The 27787-nt window shown below is 41.2% G+C and overlaps 1 protein-coding gene across 1 annotated transcript in view; it reads left to right on the top strand.

The window, feature by feature from the left end:
• MBTPS1 (membrane bound transcription factor peptidase, site 1) overlaps window positions 1-22286 on the top strand; it is a 37698-nt gene extending 15412 nt beyond the window's left edge. Inside the window, exons 7-22 of the mRNA XM_018568059.1 lie at window positions 758-825; window positions 1781-1883; window positions 3093-3244; window positions 4959-5120; window positions 6171-6315; window positions 7488-7676; window positions 8298-8470; window positions 9478-9593; window positions 10396-10552; window positions 12478-12602; window positions 12695-12772; window positions 12942-13082; window positions 14521-14652; window positions 16957-17083; window positions 17790-17920; window positions 21916-22286. Of these exons, the coding sequence (XP_018423561.1) occupies window positions 758-825; window positions 1781-1883; window positions 3093-3244; window positions 4959-5120; window positions 6171-6315; window positions 7488-7676; window positions 8298-8470; window positions 9478-9593; window positions 10396-10552; window positions 12478-12602; window positions 12695-12772; window positions 12942-13082; window positions 14521-14652; window positions 16957-17083; window positions 17790-17920; window positions 21916-22112 (2196 nt within the window). The 3' untranslated portion in view covers window positions 22113-22286. The remainder of the gene's footprint in view (window positions 1-757; window positions 826-1780; window positions 1884-3092; window positions 3245-4958; window positions 5121-6170; window positions 6316-7487; window positions 7677-8297; window positions 8471-9477; window positions 9594-10395; window positions 10553-12477; window positions 12603-12694; window positions 12773-12941; window positions 13083-14520; window positions 14653-16956; window positions 17084-17789; window positions 17921-21915) is intronic.
• Window positions 22287-27787: the final 5501 nt, after the last annotated feature.

Below are 27787 nucleotides of genomic sequence, written 5' to 3'. Positions count from 1 at the left end.
GAGCATTCTATTATCCCATGCCTTTCTCTTAGCCCTTTACTATATTTGGCTCATTGCAAATATTCCTGATTTAAACAGCATAGCTATATTAGGTCTGGAAGACCTATGTTTACAGCCTGCTGAACATTCTGCTGTCAGTTTTCACTAGAGGGTACCATTGGGAGACAGTAAGGCCTGCTCTGCATTGGGATGATTGGCCAACGTGACACCTTGAAGCAGCTTGTTTCCACAAAGTGGGATCTTTACACAGTGGTAGGAGTTTGCAGACAATACTGCTTGAAATAGGACTTGCCTTCAATAAAGGTTAGGTTACCCATCATATTCCTAATCATTCCACATCATTGGCAGCTTGAGCAGCTCTTCAAGTGAATACCTTTTTTTTGTAGATGTACAACAGGGAACCATGTGTTTCTTCTAAGACCAACCGAAAATAAACCTTTGGAATAGTTGGGTGTAGACTGGGCTGTTGAGTAGAATGCAAAGACCTGCAAGGAAGAAATACTCTGAAAGTCTTGTAATAGTTCTCTTCCAATGTGGTTAGAACATTGGTTGAAGAACATATGAGGAGAGCTTCAGTAGCTTCCTTCACAGTCTAGCTAGTGTTGGTGTTGTGAATGTATGTAGATCCCATCAGAACTCTATCCTTTTACTGTTCCCCAGGCATTGCGGAAGAGCATAGAGTGCAATCGTCAATTGCAAGGCTACATCATCTCTTGCTTGCCAGTGTAATATAGATAACCTTCTTCTTTTTTTTCAGGTTTGGGAGCTCACAGCCAACAATGTGATCATGGTTTCTGCCATAGGAAATGATGGACCACTTTATGGGCATGTATCTAATATCCATAAATTCTTACATTTGTGTTCGCTTCATAACAAAATAGATTCACTTTAATCTCAAATAATGTAACTGAGTTTAAATCTAATAAGGCAGAAAAGCAATAAAACAAACACAAATAAGTACTTCCCGTGTACAGATATTGCTCCCTTGTGTACCACCTTCGTCTTCATTTCAGTTTCTGTTCTAATAATGTCCTTAAACCTCTATTCTTTTTTGTTTTTTTGTTACTAGTGTCGGGACTAAAGAAATGAAATGTAAAAACTGAACTCCAGATTCTTTTTTTTCAGATACCCTTGCAGCGAAGCTACCCACATTGCAAGGGTTAAATGCTTGTCAGTTCTAGGGGTAGAGGAATAATCTGTAATACTTCATATATTCCTTGCTTCTACCACACTATGTGACCAGTTTCATGAAACCTCTTCTCTAAGGTGCTCTGGCTGGTGACCGCACTCTTGTCATCCTGTTCAATGCAGGACAATTCAGTCCTGATTTGTACGTGAGGGCGGCAAGGGCTTACATAATGGCAGTGAGTGTGCCTCCCTTTTTAAAAAAAAATATTTTTAGAAGTCGAAAGTGTCCCCTTTGCTGCTTAAGTTCTGGTTAGCATGTGCAAATTCCGGCTAATCGGGCAACACTGACATTATTACAGGCTTTTTTATGACCTTGTATAGCCCTCCATGAATAGCTAAAGAAAGCAAAAATCCTTTTATATCTTTCATTTATACAGAGATGAACAGGTAGAGCTTGGTATTGAACAGTGCCCTCCTGAACAATGAGCATTATGGGTTATTCAAAACTTGAAGGAGAAATCCCCTGAGCAATTTAGTGGCAGTGTGGGCTGCTATTACCGTTGTCACTCTACTATGATTTGGAGAATACTCTATTCTTCTACCCAAAACGATGAATCTATTAACTTGTGTTTCTTTTTTTTGTGATGATCAGAACACTTAACAACCCTGCGGACCAGATGGATGTCATTGGTGTTGGGGGCATTGACTTTGAGGATAACATAGCTCGATTTTCTTCACGAGGGATGACCACATGGGTAAACTTTTCTACTACTACACCCACACTTTGCAAATATGAACGTTAAACTCCGCTGTGCAAACATTGTGCACACATTACACAGAGGAACATACAGGTGAAACTCGAATAATTAGAATATCGTGCAAAAGTAATTGCAGTATGTGCTGCAAAAGGGGCCCAAACCAAGTACTGAGTACATATGCATGCTTGTACTTTTCAGAGGTCCGATATTGTTCTATGTACAATCCTTGTTTTATTGATTGCATGTAATAATCTACTTTTTTGAGGTTGTGGATTTGGGGTTCTTGGGGTTTTCATGAGCTGTAAGCCATACTCATCACAATTATGACAAATCACGGCTTGAATTATCTTGCTTTGCATGTAATGAGTCTATCTCATATATTAGTTTCACCTTTTAAGTTGCATTAGTGAAATAAATGAACTTTGCACGATATTCTAATTATTTGAGTTTCACCTGTATATTGTGTATTTTCAGTGACTGTAGAGCACTGCTAATGGCAGCCATGCCTTAATCTGCTGACATTGGTTTCTTCCTCAGAAGCATCCCCTGGTAATCTTTTTAGACTTAAGCTGGCCATAAACCTATAGATTATTTGCAGACTTTCTATGGTCAGATAGAAAAAGTACAGATTCCTCCATCTATGCTAAACTGTGTGGATGGAGGAATCTCCCACTGGGCCAAGCTTCAGTATCTGGCTAGTTGACCCTGCTAGCTCTCAAAATACCTGAACAATGCCTGCAACCAATCAGATTGTTCAGGTATTTTGAGAGCTAGCAGGGTCAACTAGCCAGATACTGAAGCTTGGCCCAGTGGGAGATTCCTCCATCCACACAGTTTAGCATAGATGGAGGAATCTGTACTTTTTCTATCTGACCATAGAAAATCTGCAGATAATCTATAGGTGTATGGCCAGCTTTAGACTCGCTATACACTTTACAACCTGACCGTGCAATCAACTTTAGAGCTACCAAAACTAATGTACTATAAGGGGCTTACCAAATCTATTTATATCCAGTCGGGCAGATTCTTGCACTTCATATGTGTTGGTAGATCTAAAGGAGATTGTACAGTTAGATTGTGTGTGTGTCATGGTGAATAGTTTGAAATAGAATTGGAGGTCCTCTGTCCATTCCTATCCAGTGTTTGATTGGCAGGCTAATTGCCTTTTAGCAAGCTGTGATTATAACTTCTATTTATTTCATGCAGGAGCTGCCTGGTGGATATGGAAGAATGAAACCTGACATTGTCACCTATGGTTCAGGGGTGCGTGGTTCTGGTATGAAAGGCGGCTGTCGCTCTTTATCTGGTACAAGCGTTGCTTCTCCTGTTGTGGCCGGAGCTGTCACACTGCTTGTTAGGTAAGCTGCTCACCTACTTTTTCCCAGATGTAGACAAATAATTAACCCTTTGATACATTTCCAGAACACAAGCTCTCAAAGTTCTATATTATAAACATTATTTATTGAACACACACACACTCTCACACGTAAAATTTCTGTAACATCAATCCGAAATAGGAGGCACTTGCTTAAAGCCCCCCCCCCCCAAATTTTTTTTATATATTTTCTGAAAGCAAGAACGCCATAGAATAAAGTGGTGGCAGTTGCAATTTTTTATGCCAAAAAAAATGCATTCAAATTCATTTTAGTGCTTACAAACACAACATAAGTCTCCATTCACACACAGCAGTACTGTTTTCGGCGTGGGAAACCGTGCAAACGGTAACACTCGCATGGATTTTATGCGTTTGCGGCTATTACTATAGCCAGAACGCACAGAATCCACCCATAAAATTGCACTTGGGACTATTTAGCGGGACACAGTTTCGTACCGTACAGCTGCAACAATAGTCTGTTTAATACACATTGCCATGAATTGGTTTTTATGTTTAGCGCGTCTCCGAATGTGCAGAAAACCGCTCATGTGCGAATGGAGCCTGACACCCGTTTTTTGGGGGGATAAAATATTAAAGTTGAGTTTGTGCCGAGTAAAAAGATAGCAGACATGTCAAACCTTAAAATTGTGTGCACCCATGAAATTACGTCATGGGCGACACTTTAAAAGCCTGTACAGGTCATCAATTTAGAATTAACCATGAATAAGGTCCCTAGAATTATTGCTCTCACTACGGCATGCGCAGCAATACTCAACATCTAAAGTGCAACATTGTTTTCATACGTAGTGCACCCGATGCATGTGTTATCGTTTGTGCGTGCATCTACGCGGGGGAGGGGTTGTTTTTTATTTAAAACTTTTTTATATATATAGATATAGATATATAGATAGATATAGATAGATATATAGATATAGATAGATACACTTAGCAATAAAGTTATCACATAGGGGGCCGATGGACCATATCACTTTTGTAGCCCATAGAAGCTGGTCTTGAACAGACCATGCTTGTTCAGCTTCTTTCACATCCTCTGTGGCTGAGCAATGACAGCTCGGAACCTGGAAGTGACAGAGTCATGATTGCTTTCATGTTTATTCAGCTAAGGGGAGATCGGAGAACAGATGTTTGCTGGTCTCTCTGCCAACACCCAGCATGCTGGTTCCACCTCCCAGTTGCTATAGTGGTCAGGAATGTAATTACAGCTCCCTGCTGCCATAGATGTGGTACTTGCGTCCATGGCGGCAAAGGGGTTAAACACATGTCAGTTTTTTTTGTTTCTTTTGGGGGGAGTTTTAACTTCACTTCATATTCGTGTTCCAGTGGCAAGTCAATATTTTGGATTTCCCATCACTGTTAGTCTCAGGCACAAACGTTATCAGAACAAATAAATAGGTTGAATTTCCTTAGCAGGGGTACAAACCGCAGTACTAAACCTGACAGAGTTACTAACCCTTCCCTATGCTAGTCAAAGCTTAAAAAAAACAGCTTTTGGCTTAATATCCACTTACATTCTGCAGTGTGAATGAGAATAACTGGCTGGCAGTTTGCTTTGTTTAATAATTGAGTTCATGGGTTACATTTTGCATTTAGTTATAAATTTCTTTCAGTGTTCCTTGAATTAGTTAAGCTGCACTCCCTACTACAGCTGGCTTTTTACTAACATGGTTTTCCTCCAGTACGGTTCAAAAGCGGGAGATGGTGAACCCAGCCAGTATGAAGCAGGCCCTCATTGCTTCCGCTCGTAGGCTTCCTGGAGTCAATATGTTTGAGCAGGGACACGGCAAGCTGGATCTTCTCCGAGCCTACCAAATCCTCAACAGTTACAAGCCTCAGGCCAGGTAATTTATCATCTTTATTTTTAACACTATTAAGAAAAAAAATCCTTTCCTAAACTAGCCATTTCACACATCCTGTAATTGGATTTGCTACTGTAAACTGCTTTAAAAGAATTTTTAATTATTTTCAAATCTGTGTGGCATAGACTGATATCCATGGACCTTTGATAGCATGACGGCTTGAGGAAATGAGGGGGCCGGCTTCCTGATTGGCCATGGGGCCGGCTTCCTGATTGGCCATGGGGCCGGCTTCCTGATTGGCCATGGGGCCGGCTTCCTGATTGGCCATGGGGCCGGCTTCCTGATTGGCCATGGGGCCGGCTCCATGCTCCCTGGTGACAAGGGAGCATGGAGCCGGCTTCCCAGCCAATCAGGAAGCCAGTCACCGTGTAATGACTCGCCACCTGGCTTCCTGATACCGGAAATTCCGATATCGGGATAAGCATCGGGAGCATTTGGGGAAGTACGAGTACTCTCCCAAATACTCAGTTTTGGCACCAATACTACTATCAGTGCATCCCTACTACATATCAACTTGTTCTACTGTGCAGATCCCCAAAAAGTGTCTGCTCCATTTTAACACTGAATAAACGTTCTACATTGTCACAAAGGCCAGTGTGTTCACTCCTTTGCATATGTACTATTGGTCCTCTTGCTAGAGTAGAGTGCTCAGGATCACCAACTTTTACTCAGCAGGCATCGGGTGTCCAAGCTGCATCATAGATGAGATCATTTTGTTTGGTGAATGTGGGTTATAAAAACTGTTCAGCACCGTGAAAGCCTCAAATGCTTTCCGTTGAATTGTTTTTTTGCATCCAGCTCTATTTGAAAAGCAGACTCACAAATTGTGACTTGGATCAAAAGAAAAATGTTAGTGTGCTCAAATGGTGCTGGTATGCAGTAGTATCAAAAGTATGTGTCCTAAGGTAGCTGATTTTACCGCTTACAGCACTAATTTTAGTATAGTAAATTGCAACGCTCTTGAAGGCCCTCTGCATTTCTGTTGTCTGTGAAAACTTCATGTACAAAGGTATATACATTTTTCTTTTCCAGTTTGAGCCCTGGTTATGTTGACCTGACGGAGTGTCCGTACATGTGGCCGTACTGTTCTCAGCCTATTTATTATGGTGGCATGCCAACCATTGTCAACATCACTATTCTAAATGGAATGGGAGTCACTGGAAGGATTGTGGACAAGGTAATGGTAATGTTAATTGAAAATCTCTACAAAACATTTTATCATCTGATGTCAAAACTAGTAATTTTCAGACATAAACAAGACCCACAAAATTCTTTGCTAGGATTTATTCTAGAACTAAAATACAGTGACTTTTGTAATGAGGTTTGTGTAACAACTGACCGATAGACCTGTCTTCTGTATTCAATAAATGTTTCTATAGGATACAATGAATCAATTGTGGTACATCTAAATGTATACATATAATGATTGCAACATTAAAAATTGTCTAAAAAAATAAAACATTCTCTAAATATCGTGATGTACAGTATGTAAAGTTCTGTTTAAATATTGGTAGTTGGCACATATTTCTGTAAATTGTATAAATATGTATCGCGGGCACATTATATCCTATCTACTGCAATTTTAAATCCCCTTAGACATAGTAGCAGGATTTTACGTATAAATGCATCTGCTGTGCCCGTTTGCAAAGGGTTCCATAGCTTCATCTAAAACTCCATTTTGAGTGTACAGTTACTTTTGCAGACATGTAGATCTTGGCTCAGCCCCCCACCACTAGTACCAGTGAAATCCTTATGCTGAGCAGAGGTGCTATGGTTTCCTTGCAAGCAGCCTCCTACTATTTTCATGGTTACACTGGCTGGGAAGGAGTGTTCATATTAGTCACACTTAAAGCCAACCTTTTGTATTACATTTGATGTTAAAGTCCATTTCCACCTTTGCAAGTGGAGTTAGGACCACACTTCACAGAGGTGCCTTGACGGAGCAGTGTGGCTTCTGCATATTTTTGGCCAAAGGTTTGTGCAACTAAAAACTCTGTTTTTAACTGGGGACTTTTTTGTGTTTTGTATTGTTAGCCTTCCAATGTGCACCCTGCTATAAAGGCTGGTTATATATATATTTACGTGGTTACCATTTCATTCTAGATATAAAGGGAACCTGGGGTAGAGACTGCCTGTCAGAAGGTCGTCTTGTGTTTCTATCCTCCTCTTCAACTGATATGTGACCCCACTGATGTTCTGAAGAGTAGTTTTAAATTGGCAACAGAGTTATTATCACTGATTGATGTATTTTTCTGGGTGGTCATACATATTTTTGATAAGTTTATGAATATCTGTTCTTGTAAGCAAGTAATATAACTTTACAACCTTGTCCCATTTTAATATTTACAGCCAGAATGGCAGCCATATCTACCACACAACGGGGACAACATTGAACTGGCATTCTCCTATTCCTCAGTACTGTGGCCATGGTCTGGCTATTTGGCAATCTCCATCTCTGTAGCAAAGAAGGCATCATCATGGGAAGGCATTGCTCAGGGTCATGTGGTGATAACTGTATCATCTCCAGAGGAAAATGGGGTGTGTATAGAATTGGCAATATAGCCTTTGTGTAATAATACTGGCATGGTATGAACAAGTATTGTATATCACAAGCTACCTCAAGCTGGAATGATGGACACGGTGTAGTATCCTTGGATCTTTGGTGATTTGCTTGTGGATTCATGAAAGAGATTCTGCTGCTCTTGTACCTTACATGACAGTGGATGCATTGGCTCAGGAATCTGATTTCATTTCAGTAAATAAACATTTAGCTTGCTTCTTGCGGTATCACTTTTTTTTTAAGTTCAGTTTTTGGGATGTGTGTTCTTTGAGCTAAACCCTGTCCTGCATATGCAGATTTGTGAATATTGTGGCCTTTCAGTACCATAGATTTATCGTAGTGTGTAGAAAAGAACCAAAAAGCAATATTTGAATGCGGCTTTTCAGGTGCCCAGACATCAAGACGTGTGTTGCTGCCTGGGTCCCTCCACAATCCTATTAAAATATTGCTTTTTGGTTCTTTGTATATGAAGTGGTGATGGTAACCGCATAGTGGGAATATGTGACATCTCCTTGCACTTCTATAGTGTGTGGAAATTCCTTTAAAATAATTTGATGCGTCTTCTACATATCAGATGTCCCCTCTTCCTTTTTCGACAGGTAAAAAATGGAGCCGAACAATTTTCCACAGTCAAGCTGCCAATTAAAGTTAAAGTAATTCCTACTCCACCGCGTAGCAAAAGGGTTTTATGGGATCAGTACCACAACCTGCGATATCCACCTGGCTATTTTCCTCGAGATAACCTTCGAATGAAGAATGACCCCCTGGACTGGTAAGCAGAATGTACCGGTAACCATTTTAGACTGTATGTTAACCTTAAAAAAATTATTCCAATTTTCTCCAGTTTGGTCTGATACATTTTCCGTTGAAGCATTTTGTGATTATGTTTAGATGAGCGCAAAATTTTTTGTCGCTGCCAGAAATATAAAGCTGATCAGGAGAAAACATACATTCCTGAGCTGTCCGTGCTGCAGTCTTATCAGTTACATTGTTCTCCGCTATCTCCCTAAACTACAAAATGTCCCCCATGTCATGGAAAAGGAAGCTTTGTGAGCATTGTTATGCTGAAATAGGGAGTGTGTTAATGCCAGGAGCACGAGGTGGGGAAAAAAATGGTAAGAAGAAAGCCAATGCAGCCACCACATCTAATACTGCAATTAGGGATGCCCCAATACCAAATATTAGGGCAAGTACTCGTACTCGCCCAAGTGCTTCCGATGCCTGTCTCAAACTTCCAGTATCAGGAAGCCGGGCGGCACATCATTACACACTGCCTGGCTTCCTGATTGGCCGGGTAGCCGGCTCCATACTCCCTCATTACCAGGAAGCATGAAGCTGGCTTCCTGTCCTATCGGGGGGGGGCGGGGGAGTAAAGACTCATCCCCCCCCCGGCTTCCTTATCGGCGTGGAAGCCGGCTCCATGCTCCCTCATCACTTGACGAAGGAGCCAGCTTCCCCACCGATCAGGAAGCAGGACGGCATGTAATGACTTTCCGCACAGCTTCCTGATTGGCCAGAAAGCCGGCTCCATGCTTCCTCGCACCTGTGAAGAGGGAGCATGGAGACTTCTTTCCAGCTAATCGGGAAGCTGGGTGGCGAATCATTACATGCTGCCCAGCTTCCTTAATGGGTCTTTCGGTATCGGCGAGTACCAGAAAGAAAATTTGCTTTTTTAAATTTGTGGTTTTCCTACTTTGTACTGCTCTGCATAATACAGTATATGGGCTCCATGCAAAAGTGTCATAATAACAAAGACAATGTTAATTTACTGTCTTCCAGGAATGGGGACCACATCCACACAAATTTCCGTGACATGTATCAACACCTGAGGAGCATGGGCTACTTTGTGGAGGTTCTGGGCTCACCTTTCACATGCTTTGATGCCAGTCAATATGGTACGCACTGTTTGCATAGTCCAGTTTTGTTAAGATAGTGTCTGAATAACCATTCATTGATATAGATTGCCTGTGAAGAGATACTTAAAATTTACTTTTTCATATCCAAAACAACAAATATCTCAAGTATGGCAACTCATACATAAGTACTATTCATATGTATATAACTTTTTTTGTGATTTTAACACATGGAGTTTAAGCCATGTCAGGTCACTTTTAGCTATGCATATCATATACATACTGCACCTTACTGTTCTTATCCCTTACTGTCTATATGATCTGAAGATTTTTGTATTTTGTTTAGGATATGGTCTATACATATTAAGGCAATGTAATGTAAAGCTGCTCATTGCTCATCAGTTGGAAGTATTATGCAGTCTCTGGACAATTACGTTTACAAATGACTGTTGCTTACACATGCATGTTCCTATCACCCAAGTGTGCATGTTTATTCAGTGGAGGAGAGGTTATTGATACCCCTAGTGCCTGGCTTTCCTAGGCGGGTACAAAATGCGTTTGGCTAAAAAATTCTCACTCGGGCAATCTGCTATCAGTCAGGTAGAGCTTCTGGAATCTATATGCTTAGTCAGCTTAATGCAGCTTTATCAACCAGATTCGACTGATGAACATTCTGAATCAATCAGTAACTTAACCCAGAGCAATGTATCTGAGAGGTTACTGGCTGCTGTGGGTAACAAGCTATTATTTGCACTTCTTTGTTCAAAGAATGTATGTGTGACATGGAATTAATGTGATTGTAAATGAGATGTGTAATCTACTTTTATCTCTGCCTGTTTTTTAGGAACTTTATTGGTGGTTGATAGTGAAGAAGAGTTTTTCCCTGAGGAAATTTCCAAGCTGCGCAGGGATGTGAGCAATGGCCTCTCTTTAATCGTCTTTAGTGACTGGTACAACACATCCGTCATGAGGAAAGTCAAATTCTACGATGAAAACACCAGGTACAGGCAGTTTCCCATCATCCAGAAGTGGCTTGTCGCACAAGTTCAATAGCATACAATGTTTTATAAGAAAGCAATCATGACTCAAATACATAGCCTGACCTTCTTTTGAAAATACTAGTTCTTTGGCTTCAGACGTTCTGGATTAGGTAGCACAGATCATCAATTATGCCTTCACTTGCTGCAGAGAGCTTCTTAATACTAAAACCAAAGGATCTCCTAAAAAAAACAAAACACTTAGCTGTCCTACAGTTCAGCAATGACGGCCTTCATATTTCTTTAACGACAGGTTTTATTTATGTACCACGTTTTTAATTGGGTATGTCAGATGGGTGTTTGGGGCTTCTCCTTTTTCCATGAGGTAATCGGCCAATGCCAGAATTTAATTTTAATGAAGCGCAAAGTAATTCTATAGATCCAGGCAACACTTCCTAAAATACTCAACAGCACAATACTGTAAGTAGGTAGGAATTCGTTCTCTTGTAATATTTCCATGTTCAGCTTGCCAGTCTTTCGAGTTTAGCTAACATGTTATTAGCGGGAATACATCAGGTGAAAGATTTTTTTTTTTTTTTTTTTAAACGAAAAACTTGTAAGTGTAGTTTTGAGGTTTTTGAAGGTGCATATACACAGTTACATAGTATTTGGGGTTGAATAAAGACATACGTCCATCAAGTCCAACCTATGAATGGGAACATCGATTGATTAAAGTGACCTTTTTACCAGAGGTGAAGTATTGTCATACACCAGTATGGAGCCAGTATGGTATAAAGACCGTTTATTTTGTATTGATACCAAAGCTGGCCAAGCGTTAGGAGCCGAGTAAGTTTGATGCAGTGCAACACTCCTTTTGTACACAGCTATGCAACTTGATTACTACAGAGAAATTAAAACCAGGAAGCACTTCTGTAGTTAACATGTTGACTGCACAAAATATTGGCCTGTACGGTTTACCAAGAATTAGTGGATGGATCATGGAAATTTACAGATGTGGACAAAGTTGTTGGTACCCCTCCATGGAAAAACAGGAACAATTTTCTCTGCATTAACTTGAAACTTATAAACGTAATTAGTAGCGATGTCCCGATACCGATACTAGTATCGGTATCGGGGCCGATACAGGGCATTTTCAGGAGTACTTGTACTCCTGAAAATGCCCTGATGCATAGAGCAGATACCGGCCCTTTTTTTTTTCAAGTGGCGGGCGGTAAGTGTTCTGTGAAGTGTCTCTTCTCCCTGCTGGTGCTGGCTGCAGCGGTCTGTGTCCCTATCACAGACCTCTGTAGCCAGCACGAGAAGAGAGAAAAGACTGACTGTGAAATCCCCCACTGCCCCCCCTGTACATTTGCTGCTGCTACTGCTGCTCCTCCTCCGTCCTTACGTGTCCCCTCTTTTTCAACTTGATGAAACTTTGCTTTTGGTAATATATCACAATGTTTGAGATGCCCGTGCTCCTTATGTGTAATGCATTCACCCGACGTACACAGCAGTTTTCACTCTCAATGAAAGAAGAGAATGTCCGTTCAATATGTTCACGAAGGGGGAGAGGAGAGAAGCTGTAAATCTTGCCTTCACACAGAACGGACCTTCTCTTCTTTCATTGAGAGGGAAAACTTCTGTGTACGTCTGGTGAGGGCATTATTAAACACATAACGTTTTTTTTTTTTAACAAACTTTTTGCATATATCTACTGCTTGCTAGCAGTAGATATATGCAAAAAGCCGGAGGGTTTGGAACCCGGAGGGTTTAGAAAGTTTTAAACTTCACCTTACAAAGTTCAATTTTGAATCCCTAACACTCGTCCCTGTACAAAAATAAATAGTGAAGTTCCCCTTTTACTTAAAGCCAGCGTTGAGTAATGAAATGTATAAATAAACCATGGTTGAGTGGAGATATCATTTAAATGTTTTTGATTTTTTTTTTAGGCAGTGGTGGATGCCAGACACTGGAGGAGCGAATATACCAGCCCTGAATGACTTGCTGTCTGTTTGGAATATGGCCTTTAGTGATGGTATTTTTGAAGGAGATTTTTCAATGGCGAGTCATGACAGTAGGTGCCATTTAACAGTTAATTACTCCCGTTATAGTCTTGGTGAGTATTTTGTTTTCCTTGCTAATAATTCACGATTCATTTCATTTCAGTGTATTATGCATCAGGCAGCAGTATTGCAAAATTTCCAGAAGATGGTGCTGTTCTGTCACAAACTTTAAAGGACCAAGGTACTGTTTGCCATAACGTTGTGTTTAACTTCAATTTTATTTTACTTGGATTCTTTATTTTCTTGTCCTAAAGCCATCTAAACCTAAAATCCTTGTTGCTGCTCTGATATTGATATATTTTGCCAAATCCCATTTTTAATATTTGATTTTATCTCCTCCTCTGTATCAGGACTTGAAGTTTTAAAGCAGGAAACCTCGCTTGTTGAAAATATCCCTGTGCTAGGACTGTACCAGACTCCGACTGAAGGAGGGGGGCGAATTGTCCTTTATGGAGACTCCAACTGCTTGGATGACAGCCATCGTCAAAAAGGTATTGTCCCCTGTATAGTAAGAGAATTTAATTTAATCCCATACAGTGTTGCGATGTCTATTCTGGGAGATGATTGATGATTCAGCAATACCTCATCCTTTTTGCAGTTGATTACTGACCAGTAAAGTTCATTTTAGATCTACTAGATTTCTGTTCATTAATACAAGTTCAGATATTTAGGCTGTACATTGGTTTCCCTGTCAGAGAAAGTTTTCAGATTTCCACTGTGGTATCTAAAAGCCAAGATGATCAGCATGGATGTACAAGGGCCACGTCTGCACATGTGTGTACATTGTAGTCTTATGGCTAGATGGCTAAATTGGTGAGAGAGTTTTCCAGATTGGGTTGTCACAATGATTAGGTTATTGTGCATAATTGTATCTGGTACTGATTAATGTTACTCTGATTTGGGGTTTTATATTCCCTCTCTGCACAGTTTATGCAAGGAGTTAGAATCTTGTGATCTTAATTACTTGTAGTTACAGGTGAAACTCGAATAATTAGAATATCGTGCAAAAGTAATTGCAGTAAGTGCTGCAAAAGGGGCCCAAACCAAGTACTGAGTACATATGCATGCTTGTACTTTTCAGAGGTCCGATATTGTTCTATGTACAATCCTTGTTTTATTGATTGCATGTAATAATCTACTTTTTTGAGGTTGTGGATTTGGGGTTCTTGGGGTTTTCATGAGCTGTAAGCCATAATCGTCACAATTATGACAAATCACGGCTTGAATTATCTTGCTTTGCATGTAATGAGTCTATCTCGTATATTAGTTTCACCTTTTAAGTTGCATTAGTGAAATAAATGAACTTTGCACGATATTCTAATTATTCGAGTTTCACCTGTATGTAACCTTTTTTTTGTCTTTCAATGCCCACAATAAAACCTTGCCTGATCACTAGTGATGTTGCTACAAGGTCGAGTGCTAAAATGATTGTTTGGCGAATAATCTTAACGTAATCATCTTCACTTAATCCAAGAAGCAGTGAAGGGACGCACATCAAGCGGCTCAGACTGAAAACTCTCATAGGTTAGCCACGCATTCACAATCAAGTAGACCAGTTGTGAAGACTGGGCATCGCATGAGTTCACTCTGAAAGAGAGATAATCAGCATGCGCACATATTGAAGGAGCTTGCTAATCTTTGTGTATGATCAGTAATTGTTCTTCTTTTTTTCTGCATTGAAAAAGAACATTCACCTTGCCTTGAATGCAACCTAATGTTGGCAAAGCTAAGGAGATACGTTAAAACCGATTTGTGAGATATGTGGCCATTATAACACAGTTTTAGGAGATGTAAATTTATTCTTTGCTTATCTATAATGGTGTAATGGGTAGAAATATTTGGTTTGATGTCCTGTAATAAACTGTTGATTTGAAGTTGCTGAATGTGAGCCTGACCACAACTTAAAAGTGCTCTCCATCTGTTATGTAGATTGCTTCTGGCTGCTCGATGCCCTCCTGCAGTACACATCCTATGGAGTCTTACCAGCAAGTCTCAGTCACTCTGAAAACAGGCAGAAGCCACCAACCGGTGAGGGGATCCTACAACCAGAGAGGATGGAAGGTGAAGAAGTCATCTTTCTTGTTTTTTTATATTAAAGGGGGACTATGGTTTTTGTTATGGTTTTGTCTATGCATATGATGAAGATACTCTTCATTGAAATACTATCAGTGTGCATTATTATTTTGAAAATATAGTTTCTGGATATAGTTTGTAACAATATATCTACAAGGGTGGACATGCATTCTCTCCTTGTTTTCTACCTTGCTGATCTTCTTATCTCGCTGGGTCTACCAGATGTCCATCTTATTGAGACACCCGCAATCCTCATTGGTAGCCAGGAGACTATGTGGTCAAGGCTACCTAGGTTTTAGGTCACATGGGGAAGCCTTTATTATTCATGGCAAAAAAATTTTCCCTATCAAAATGTAATTTGCCCTCTTGATCCTTATGAATTTAATGTGAGGTGAAAGGTGGAACCAAAACATGACAATAAATATATTTTCAAAAACTCCCAAAATATGTAAATATTTTATCGTTCTGAAATGTAGTTAACAGAACAAGGTAAGCAGGGATAATTGTGCATCACTTTTCTTTCTATATAAAGTGCTGTTACAACTTTTAGATTTGCCCATTTCATTTTTTTATTTTTTTTATTACATATGCATAGTTATAAACAGTTACAGAGCAGGAGTGAGGGTGGTGATAGCCATTTATCTCCCCAAGAATCAGGGTTGGATTATGTATTTTTGTTCCTAGAGAATTCATCAGAGAGGGGCACCCCACTGCAGTCCCTCTCCAGTGGCAAAACTGGCAGATTTGTAGTCTGGGCAGGGAAACATTTGTTTCCCAGGCTAGTACACATATATGTTGGGCTGGTGTCCCTGAGTGGAGATACTGCAATATTCAGAGCAGGACTTCGGTCAATGAGGGGGCATTATCTAGCTCTTTCTGTTTTCACCTGTGGTCACACCGCCTGGCAGAGGGAGTTTTTCAGTATCGACTTCTATTTTGGCTGAGATGTTATGTGCCCGAATGGAGAGAGGGAGAGCTGCAAACATAATCAGTGCAAGATGCATGTGAAATGTTTTGAGCTCATTTGTTAGGGAAGTGGAATGGTAAGTATTATTTGTGGTGATTCCATGGTATTTTCTTTTGGCGAGTCCATATCATTTTCACAGAGCAGCAGTCCTCCAACTCATAGAGAACTTCCTCAAATTCAGTCCATTCCTTGTAATCCCTATATTGTTTGCTTATGTATGTGAAAAGTGTGTTTATAGTAATCAGGATTCTGGCCTTTCACCTTATACCTCCAAGAACTGCAACATACTTGGCGTGGTACACTTTAAGCCCACAGGAAACTATACCCACCAGGAAAGGGCCAGTTGTTTTTGTTTGCTTCTCAGGCCAAAAGTTCCCAGTCCCTGCCTGTTTGTAATATTTCCTTCTAGGGGTGCATTGATACCGATACTACCTTTTTAGTATCTGTATCAATACGCAGTATTTAGGTGAGTACTCGATTTTGCCCAAATGCTCCGATACTTATCCCGATACCAGAACTGCTGGTCGGAGGGAGATTTTCTCCGAGCGGCAGTGCCCCAAAGGAGTAAAGAGCCGCCTTTCGGCCAATCAGGAAGCCGGGCCGTGGGTAATGACTTGTGGCTCGGTATACTGATTGGCTGGAAAGCCGGCTTCCCAGCCAAACTGCATGGAGCTGTCTTCCCGGGCAATCAAGAAGCCGGGCAGCGGGTAATGACACGCTGCCCGGCGTCCTGATTGCCCGGGAAGCTGGCTCCATGCTACCGGAAGTACCCGTACTCAATATCGGTGCTCAATAATGAGAAAACGTCCCACCTTCCTTCATTCATCTGCATTGAAGAATGAGGAATCAAGCCCACTCACAGGTTTATATACCAACAATGCTTGAAATCTGGAGCATTATATACTGTTTTAGCCACTCTGCGACTAGACCCATGCTAGGTAGACGTGTGTTTTTTGCTGCAGTTTACATAATCTTGCAAAAATAGAGTATTCTTCTATCTCGTATGCTTGGCTTTACTGCAGACTACACAAGTCAGTATAGATATATGTTGGGATGGTGGCTCAGAGTGAAGATACATAAGCATTGGGTATCTTGCTACAAAAGGGGCTGTTGTGGTGATGGGAGATGGCACAGTGGCTTAGTATGGTCAGAACACTGGCTCCCTTGGCTCATTCACATCGTGTTCTCTGTGTTTGTGTGGGCCCTTTTGTGACTATTGTGAGTATGATTTACAGTATGAACATTAGTTTGTAAGCAGAAAATTAAAGAAAATGATCCGTGTTTTGGTCAGCACTATTTATATTAATACTTTTTTTCTTCTTTAGGAAATCATCTTTATCGCTATTCCAAAGTGTTGGAAGCACATCTTGGAGATCCCAAACCACGACCTTTACCAGCCTGCCCACATTTATCCTGGGCCAAACCACTGCCACTCAATGAAACTGCTCCTAGGTATGCTCCTTAGTAAAGGGCCCATCACACATTACTACCGTATACAGTCTGTAGAGAAGCATCTTTTAACATTCCCATGTGTGTAAAATGTCCCACTCCTTCGTTAAAGCACATTAATGACTCAACTTTGAACCTAACTTGTCTCAGATGTATGAGTTAGTAACGTACTGCCTTTCCTAAAAAGATCTTATTGGTATCTAAACAATGACCGTTAGGAATGAGCCGTGTACAGTCTAAAAGCTGCCACACCTTGCCAAGTTCATTCAAGAAATTCATCTGATTTGAGTACTGAGGTAACATAGGGGTTAATACCTAAATAATGAGTGGTTGTGAGTAGTGATGGGCTTGGGCGTGTTCGCAGCTCTACATGCCGAGCCCGCCAGGAAGCTGACAGCTCGCAGCGCCAATCACGGGTACTGAGACATTTCCCGATCTCTGTAGCTGCGGACCAGGAAATGTCTCAGTACCTGTGATTGGCGCTGTCAGCTTCCTGGCGGGCTCGGCACGTGGAGCTGCGAACACGCCCGAGCCCATTACTAGTTGTGAGTAACAGAAGTTATGTGAAACTGTCGAGAGATGTTTTTTTTTCTTAGTGCTATAAGTTAAATAGGCAAAAATCTGTAAGATGACTTAACCAGGGACAATAATGATATGTGATCGGGAGAGGCTTTCTAACATGATATTATTGAATTGTCATTTTCTTCAGCAACCTGTGGAAGCATCAGAAACTGCTATCAATAGATTTGGAGAAAGTGGCTCTGCCCAACATCCGTCTGAATCGACCCCAAGTTAGACCACTGTCACCAGGAGAGAGTGGCGCATGGGACATACCTGGAGGTATGTTACTATTCAGCTGCCTAGTCTTCCGATTATGATTCATTATTTTACAGTTTTCTGTGTCATCTTAAAAGCTCTGAACTGGAGAACCCTCTACTATATGTTCCAATTCGCACAACATAGCTAAAGAAATTTAAAAATCCTTACCTTTCTAGTTTCTTTGGAGCAGGATTATATACAGGCATCTATAGGCAGCCTGTGATGTTTAGAATAACTTGGTGTGCCTTTTTAAGGACACATAAGGGACAGATTCGATTTAACATACAATGTTTTACCCAAGCCTTGATATCTTTAATCCTTTGTTAGGACAAAAACACTAGCGTGCTTATGTAGTTTACAACTGATAATCAAGATCTATGAAAAGGTAAATATCACCGGCGCCAGCACCCGCGACTATTCATAAATGATGCCCAAGTACACTCTTAAGGCAGCTCCCACTGGTCAGGGAAAACCGGGGCAGATCTATAAAGCATAAAACAAAGGAGCTCCTCCATAGTGTAAAAAAGTTTTAATGAAGCAAAAAAGAACAGCTAGGACTGTACTTCCCAACGACTTTAGAATTCAGGCTTGAAAATTCTAAATATTATGAATAGTCGCAGGTGCTGGCGCCAGTGATGTTTACTTTTTCATAGATCTTGATTACCCCTGCTTTAAGCCATGTAATGAAGATACATAAAATGTGTCCTTCAGGTTATACTGCCGCCTACAGGACTGTGCTATAATTTATTCTGCTCTGCTGCGTAAAAGACTAACCTGTTTTTTTGCTAGCGCTAATTTTTTCTTCAATATTTTTTTCTTCAATGAAGACTTCTGCATCACTGCTAGAGCTGATGCTTAGCCACCCTCCAGATGGAAGGACAGTGTCAGCACTAATTCAGAGATAATTTGAGGATTTACTGCTGAGTGATACACAAATAAGATATATTTTTGTTAACCACTTGCCGTAAATTCTTACTATTTGCACACACATGATAAAATATAAATTTTTGGCTAGAAAACAGCTTCAGACCCCCAAACAATGAGATTTTCTGAAAGCAGATGCCCTGCAGAATAAAAAAATGCTAGTTGCAATTTTATATGCCACACGGTATTTGCGCAAATGTTTATCAAACCAGTATTTTTGGGATAAAATACACTAAATTTAAATTTAGTGCACGGAGACACATTATAATACCCAATTTTTTGGTAAAATATAAAAGATGAGGTCATGTCAGGTAAATAGATACCAAACATGCCAGGCCTTAAAATTGTGTTTGCCTGTGAAGCCACAAAAAACTGAAATACCCCAAATTTCAATATAGCAGATAGGGTGTGACAGGTCCTCTTTATGGAGACATGAGGGGTCATTCAGACCCCTAATGTCACCTAGAGACCCCAAAGAAGCTGTTTCTCCTGGCTCTAAGAGCCGGAGAATGTAAATAGTGACGCCAGAAGTGATGTAATACACATCTCTTCTGGGTCCAGTGATCCGAGGTGAGAATCTTCCTCTGATCGCTGCGGGGAGACCCGCCAAGCCGGTCCCAGGCGCCACACAGGGACAGTGGAGCCTGGGACCGCCCCCCTTCCTGTCCAGGCCATTTTTCAGTATTCAGCGCTGCGGTACTTTAACTGACATTTATTCCGTCATGCAACGCTGCAGTGAAATTAATTTTATACCATTTTATTTGGTGACAGATAGAGCTTTCTTTTGGTGGTACTTAATCACCACTGGGGTTTTATTTTTTACAATAAAAAGGGAAAGAAAAACTAAAATTTTAGAGGGGAAAAAAAACTTTCCTACATTATGTTATGAAACCTTTATTATTGCCCAAATTTTTTGGCAAAAATATAAAAGATGAGGTCATGCCTAAAATGTGGAATATAACATGGGTGCAAAAATGGAAAAAAGGGCCTCAGTCATGAAGGGGTTAAATAGACACCAAACTCATCAAGCCTTAAAATTGCGTGCGCCCGCAACATCACAAAAGACTACCAATCCCAAAATGCGGTGTAATGTGCGCAATCGTCGGTTTCACATGTAAGCGCACCAGACGCATGTTTGTATGGGGGCTGGGGACTTTTAAAACATTTTTGTGTTTTTTGTCCTGCCGTGCCATACCTCTCATTGGTCAGATGAATGTGCTGTGATTGTTATTGGAAATGCTTGGGGCAGGTTTGCATTTATGTGTACGGCCGTTACACCCACTGCGGCAGGGGGTAATGGTGCTTCACACAAAGGCATGACCAGCAGGGGAATGGGGGAAGACGCAGACTTGTGGGGGTAATTTTGTTTTCTCACATTTGGTGAGAAACTTGAATTGCCCTTTAAGAAACGTTACTTTCGTTTCTTCACTCCCTACCCACAGCTGACCTCTCAGTCCACCTACACGGTCTGGGGCTCTAAGTTTGCCAAACCTCAGACAAACCTTGCTTATCATGAATTTGCACCCCCGCCTGTTGCTATTTGTTTGCTTGTTGCCCACCTGTCAGTTGGACTGTTTTTAGACGTCCGAGGGTGAGACACTTCCTGTGTCCCTCAATTGGCGATTAAATAAAAAAGGAGTTTTATATACACAACATAAAATTATTCAATAATATAGGAACATTGGGCTCTCTCTTCTGTAATTATGATCATGTTGTCGGTGCTGCTTTGATACAAAACTAAGGCTGGTAGAAGGTGTTATCCTGGGCTGGCCTACCTTTTTTTTTTTGCCAATGTCCAGTCCTCCTGTAGGAGGAAGTACAATCTGAAGATTTAAGGCTTTCTTTGTCCCTCAATGGACACCATGAGAAGGATTTTACAATCAGTACAAAAATATATTTTACCAAATGTGCACGTCAATCTAAAGGGAATTAATAGTGGGAGTATAGAGTACGAGTACCGAAAGGATGTGAATAGATCCATGTGCTCTATAATGTGCTGTATATATACGAGAAATAAATATTGGACATGTATAATAAAGCGAGAGACAGCCAGGTATTTATCTCTTTACAGGTTTAATTTAAAGAATGTGAGAATTGGCTTAGACACCTGGGATAGAACATGTGAACAAAGCAATAAAAGGGTTAACATAGAAGCTTAGAAAATTCACACATGACATGTATAGAAGTGTTCATCTTCAGAAGAACAGCTTTATTCTTAGGCTGGCTAGACTTTGGCTTTATTGCAGTAGAAAGAAACAGCTGACAGATGCCTTTATGTTGAAGTGTCATGATCGTTTGCCTTTTATCCATCTGTTTGAGAAAACTAAAATCTTACTGACATAGACATATATATTTAACAAGCTGGTGCAAAAAGCAGAGATGTGACTCAAATGATTATACAGAGCAACCGATCAGTTTTCCATCCGTTACTCGGTCCATGCCAGTCCAATTTGGTTTTCAAAAAACATTTTGTGCTAGCGGGGGGGAAGCGGCCCTCGATAATGCAGAGAGCAGTTCCGATGTCCGCACCCCTCCCTGCATCCATACATTGAGAACAGGGTGCCTTAGTGAGGCTTTCTGAGGGGCGCTGGTCCATGACACTGTACTCGCAGTATATCCCCTTTCGGGTTGAATAATGCTTGGAGTCATTCATCCTAGAACACTGCGGACATCTTGCGGTGGGGCTCTAGAGAGATGGATAGATTGATGGGCATGTGGTGGACTGAGAGAGATGGGCGTGTGGTGGATTGAGAGATGGGCGTGTGGTGGACAGAGAGAGATGGGCGTGTGGTGGACAGAGAGAGATGGGCGTGTGGTGGGCTGAGAGAGATGGGCGTGTGGTGGGCTGAGAGAGATGGGCGTGTGGTGGCCAGAGAGAGAGAGATGGGCGTGTGGTGGCCAGAGAGAGAGAGATGGGCGTGTGGTGGCCAGAGAGAGAGAGAGAGATGGGCGTGTGGTGGTCAGAGAGAGACATCTAATTAAAAAAATGTTTTATTGTTGCAGAAAAATATGAGACTAAAGCTTAATCCTGTGTTTAATACTTTCTTCATATAATCAGTACTTTATTATAATTTTTTTCCCCCCATTTCTAGGCATAATGCCTGGACGCTATAACCAGGACGTGGGACAGACTATTCCAGTCTTTGCATTTCTTGGTGCTATGGTAGTCCTGGCTTTCTTTGTGGTGCAAATCAACAAAGCCAAGAGCAAGCCAAAGAGACGGAAACCCAGAGTGAAGCGACCTCAGATCATCCAGCAGTACCACCAACCAAAGACACCATCTGTCTGAGCCGCCACTGGGCGCACTATGTATGGCCAGCTGGACTTTTATCAACAACCTTGCAGAAACTGTGTAAAACCTGGCACCCCAAAGACAAAACTTTAACTGATACTTTCAGGTCGCTGACCTACTGACCAAACTGGACCTTCATAGAAACTACTCCTTTTTTATATTTATTATGTCGAATAAGCCCTTATTAAAGGGTTTATCTCTACCAAAAAGGGACATTTTGGGGCAATTGCAATATTTTGCTAAGACTTGTGCCCAGCACAAATAAATCAAGGCATGAGATCTTTTACAGGGGGATTGAACCCTGAAACAGTGACTTTTTTTATATTTCAGTTTTTGTAATTTTGATCATCATTCCATCTTGTATAGGTGGATATTGTTTTCAATAAATAAGCATCTTTAATAAAGCACATCATATTGCCCCAAGATCATGCATATGTGGTATAGCTGCAAGTTATTCATGTATTGTATGGTCTGCCTGTACAGCTTGATTTTACCTGAAACCACAAAGTGGTTAACTTGTCTTTGTTAGGCAACAAGCTTTAAAACTGTACAGGTGTCTGTTATACCTGCATCAAGGGACCATTGATCTTGGTAAGTAACACGGCACATGGTTGTCTGCTATCGGAACAAACTGATAGCACAGGTCCTTCTGTTTTTAGTGCCTGCAAATTTATATCAATTTTCATACCTTTTTATGTTTTCCTGTGTGTTAAAGATGAGAAATTCAAAGAAGAGCATATTATGGGGTTGTTTAGCCTGTCCGAGAACATTGGTGGATGCTGCAGTTGTTACCCAAGAACAGGCACCAGAAGATACCTTTACAGTCTTTAATTTATTTGGTGAGCCTCACTCAAGCTGTCTATATAGGCAGCGATTTCTGCTGCAATTCTGAGCTAATTCCAACCCCAATCATTCAGCAATGTCATGGCAGAGCCTCAGCCTTTGGTAATTAGAAGTGGTAAAAAAAAAGGCTCTAGTTGGGGTGGAGCTTAGGCCAGGTCATGGCAGAATTTGAGGCTCATGTGGACAGTGTGCCTGGGATCAGTCAGAGTCCCTAGATGCACCAGAAATGTCTTTTTTTTTTCTTTTAAACAATTTTGGTGGTTTGCTAACAGGATCGCTTTGTTGTCACATGTGAATCACCATCTCTGTCTCCTTTGAAGACATGAACTTTGCACATCTCATGTGGCTGGAAAATAATCCCCGCATTTTTCAGGAAAGAACAGCATATATAGTGTGTGGGGGTGGGGTTTTTTCTCCTCCTATATCACCTTTGGGAGTAAGGCCATGTGGACTTAAAACTCATTCTTATATAGAGAACATCTTTAGATGCACTGCATCACCTGGCTACAAATGAAACGCCATTAAGCAACCCAAAATGACACAAAGAGAAAATGGCTTCAAATTAAATACATGTTTCCATTATATGTGTGCTTTTCAGGTGCTTTATAAAGCTTCTGTATACAATGTCTGAGTACAATACATCTTTCAGCAGGCAGTTTCTGCAGCTATAACTGTCATAAAATGCTGCGTCCTTGGTTAACTGAGACCTCTTATAATGGCTACATATGTCAACAATTGTGGCTACTGGATGCTGGAAAACATTCCAGCTTATTGAAGGAATAACTTTTAGAGCATTGAGATCTTGTTGAAAACCTGATATCGGTTCTCACCTGTAGATTTAATCCCAGGAGCTTCTCCATGGGTTGAACCCTCTCTCTACTGCAGATGGGTGTGGACCAACATCTGACTCTCTTCACTATTAAGGATCAGGTTTCTACCCTTACCATTCTGTTTCTGGGACTGTTAACTTCTTACTCTTTAAAGTAGTACTAAAGGCTGGGTGTTTTTTTTACCTTTAAGGCAGGTTCACACCATTTTCTGGACCAGATCTGGTCCGGAAAATGGTGTGAACCTGCCCGCAGTTCCAGTGCATTTCAGACCAGACAAAATGAGACGTAGTATTTGTCTGGTCTGGTCTGGAACGGACTGTGCTGGTGTGAGCAGAGGGATACATTTTGGGTCTGGAAACAGTCTGGTCTGGAGATGATCTGGATGTGGTGTGAATGGGCCCTTAATAGATTCTCTGCACACACTTACCTGTAGCTACTCGTCTCCCCTGCAGCGAACAGGAAGACACTTAGGCTTTCCAACCTTCCTGTTTGCAGGGGAGGGTAATGAGGGCATAGGAGCCATAGGCTCCTTCTGCCTTCATTCAAGCTGTGACTCCAACGGTGGAGGCGTGACCGGCCGCATGCTATGTGTGTGTTTATGGATGCACACCGGTGCAGGCGTGGCTGTTCACATGCGGGTGCCTACACAGGGGGTGGGGCTAAGGGTCTGGGTACCACTAGAGAACAAGTTGCACGATTCTCGTACGATCGCGGGATTTCCCGCGATTCTCGTACGAGAATCGTGCAGTGTATGGGCACCTTTTAGAAAGACTTGATAACCTTTTATTAATTCTTGGTTGGCCCTGAAAGGGCACCCTGGCTTCTCATTCCACCATTTTTAGGTCACTCAGTCAGCCCAAAATTCATGTTCATGGTCTGAAGGATCTGGTTCCAACCTTTCCTGTTAAGGCACTCTCTACTAGATCTGTAAAGAGTTGGGCTTTTCCACATCAAGCTGCCACCTGGTCTTCAGTTTAGATGTTCTCTCAGTTCTAGGTGAACATTTCTGTCTCATCTGGTGTAATCTTTGGACTTAAGGGCATTCAGATGGCTGTTTGAGCTGCAGGCAGTCCCCAGTTCCATTTGTTTACATGGGGCCTCTTAGAAAATGTTTGCTGTGCTTCCCACACCTCAGTTGGACTGCTTTTGAAAATCCAAAAGGTTTAAGACTTCCTATGTCCCTCAGTGGATGAGAAAAAGAGATTTTTTGTACTCGTTGTAAAATCATTATTGGATCATAATGGTAGTAGGAAGGCTAATGTTAGGATGGCCTACAAATGAACTCTAGGAAAAGGATTTCAAGGTGATTACAAAAATCCCCTTTTTTTTTTTTTTTTGTTCCTTTTTTGTAAACTTTTATATAATCTGAATCCGCATTCTTGAATTGTTATAATAGTCCAGTTTTAATACTCGGACACCTTGATGTTCCATATTCTGTCCCTTTAGTGTTGGAGCTGGAAGCCTCTAATCAGTGCTGATAAACATTTTTAATGTCTTATTCACACATCCGTTAACGTGTGTGACTGTTCTGTGCATTAAGGCATCCCATGCATTATTAATGAGTTGCCAACGCACATGAATCTCTTTCTCAATCGTCTATTGAGGGACACAGCTCTGAAGAATTCTGAGATATAACAAAGAAACAAAATAAACCAGAAGAGAAGGGGACATCCATTCTCCTGAGGACACTTGCAGGCGAGAGGGGTTTTGTCCTTAAAGTGGCAGAATCGTGCAGTGTATGGAAGGCATGCGACCGTTTCTACTGTACGGTCGCACGCCTTCCATCGAACCAGCATGTTTGAAAACCCGCCGGGAATCGTACGATTCTCGGCGTTTTTTGTTTTTTTTGCCAACTGTTCAGGCATTTCCTTCTGGAAGCAGGCATTGTTCAGGCATTTCCTTCTGCTTCCAGAAGGAAATGCCTGAACAGTTGGCAAAAAAAAACAACAAAGCCTGCCACTTTAAGGACAAACCCCCTCTCGCCTGCAAGTGTCCTCAGGAGAATGGATGTCTCCTTCTCTTCTGGTGTAGAAATGGAAGAGAGCCCTCCGCACACCTTACAGCAGTCCCGGCCAATTTAGGATGATGGTGCTCGAAGTGACCAAATCACGGATGGCACCGTGCAAACACAAAGCAAAAAGGTAAAAAGTCACCAGCACTCGATTTTTTTGAAAGTAAATATGTCCCTTTATTGGACAAAAGACGTCATAGGGGAGTCGACGTTTCGGGGCCACACAGGGTCCGTTCTTCAAGGCAGAAAGTATGACCATACTTTACGTCATACTTTCTGCTTTGAAGAAGGGACCCTGTGTGGCCCCGAAACGTCGGCTCCCCTATGACGTCTTTTGTCCAATAAAGGGACATATTTACTTTCAAAAAATCGAGTGCTGGTGACTTTTTACCTTTTTCCTTCTCTTCTGGTTTATTTTAGTTTATTTTGTTTCTTTGTTAGTTAAAAGGGTTGCCTGCCTTGTACCTAATACCTCGGCTAGGATGGTTTCCAAGTTGTTTGCCGTGTTTAGTGGAGAACCCGATTTGTTCTTCATAAGGACAAGGTGGTTTTAAGATCGTAGGTTTTTTTGTTTACTCAAGGTGGTTTTAGAGTTTTATTTACCTTCACTTTGTCCCGCTCCTATTCATCCTAAGAAAATGTATCTTCCTCGTTTGCATGTTGTGCAAGCTCTTAAAGTTTATCTGTCATCCACTGCTCCCGTTAGCCATTTAGATCCTTTATTTGTTCTACTTGAAGGTCTTCGAAAAGGTTGTTTAGCTTTTAGTTCTGTTATTTCTAAGTTGATTTGTCAGGTTGTCATTCAAACTTATGAGTTTGAGGATAAGGTTCCTCCTTTTCCTGTTTCTGCTCATTCTACTAGGGTAATTAGTACTTCTTGGGCATTTCAGAATCAAGCTTCTGTTACTCAAATTGCAAGGTCGCAACTTGGTTTTCTGTTCACACTTTTGCTAAGTTTTAAAAAGTTGATGTTTCTGCCTCTTCTAAATCTAGTTTTTGCAGGGAAAAAAAAAAAAACTTCAGGCAGCTGTTTGAGTATTTGAGCTGGATGTTTTTACGGTGCCTGTCCCTCCTGTTTTGGATTGCTTTTGAATGTCCCTCTGTCTCAGAATTCTTCAAAGCTGTTTCCCTCAAAGGACAATAGTAATAGGATATTGTTCTTACCATAAAATCCTTTTCTCAGCGTCCATTGAGGGGACAAAGCTCCCTCCCCTCATTTCCTTTTATACAACTGTGAGGTGGGAGAAGTTATGTTTCCATTTAGAATTTTTATTGGATTTTATCAAATTAGACTTAGACAAGTAATGTAAATGGCAGAACATCATAACACAACAGGATACCACTTCACAATCAAATCATAGAGAACATACGAAGTTTCTCAGTTGAGAAAAGGTGGGAGAGGTTATGTCCTTAGAGTGACAGAGTGTCCATTTCTCCCGGAAGTAGCAGCATAACCCTACCTCTTAGAATTCTTCCATGCTGTGTCCCTCAATGGACTCAACAAAATCCAATTTTTTGGGGGAGGAGGCACAACACATCACAAGGCATGTCACTGCATGTCTGTTATGCACTGCTATAATTTGCGTTTGGTGCCGTTTATGATGAATGGCACTGGAAAACCAAAAAGACTGCATCAGCCTCTGTGCAAAACCTTCAGTGAAACTTTATTTCTTCACATGCTCACAAAGGTACTAAGAAAAACAGCATATAAAACAAGCATTGATCCAGGTGTAGAGGGTCAGCAAAAGGGCTTTCTGTTACAAGGCTCTGCACAAGGCTGGTTTAAAAGTGTCCTCAGTCTGAAGAGAGCTGTAAGGCTGAGAACACCATCATCAACCTGAGGTGAATGAACTTTGGGCAATCGGTCATCACTAGGATTGTATCATTTATCACACGAGTGCTGTTTGTGATTTTAGAGTAAATACTTGCCCTCCTGCTCTGCCAAACACCACTCGATTAAAGTGGAATTGCCCCCATAGTCCCCAAAA

Source organism: Nanorana parkeri, unplaced genomic scaffold (genome assembly GCF_000935625.1).
Source record: "Nanorana parkeri isolate BGI_ZX_2015 unplaced genomic scaffold, ASM93562v1 scaffold1132, whole genome shotgun sequence".
Classification (NCBI taxonomy): Eukaryota; Metazoa; Chordata; class Amphibia; order Anura; family Dicroglossidae; genus Nanorana; species Nanorana parkeri.
Note: the sequence above shows the minus strand (reverse complement) of the source record. Positions and strands in the feature narration are given on the sequence as shown.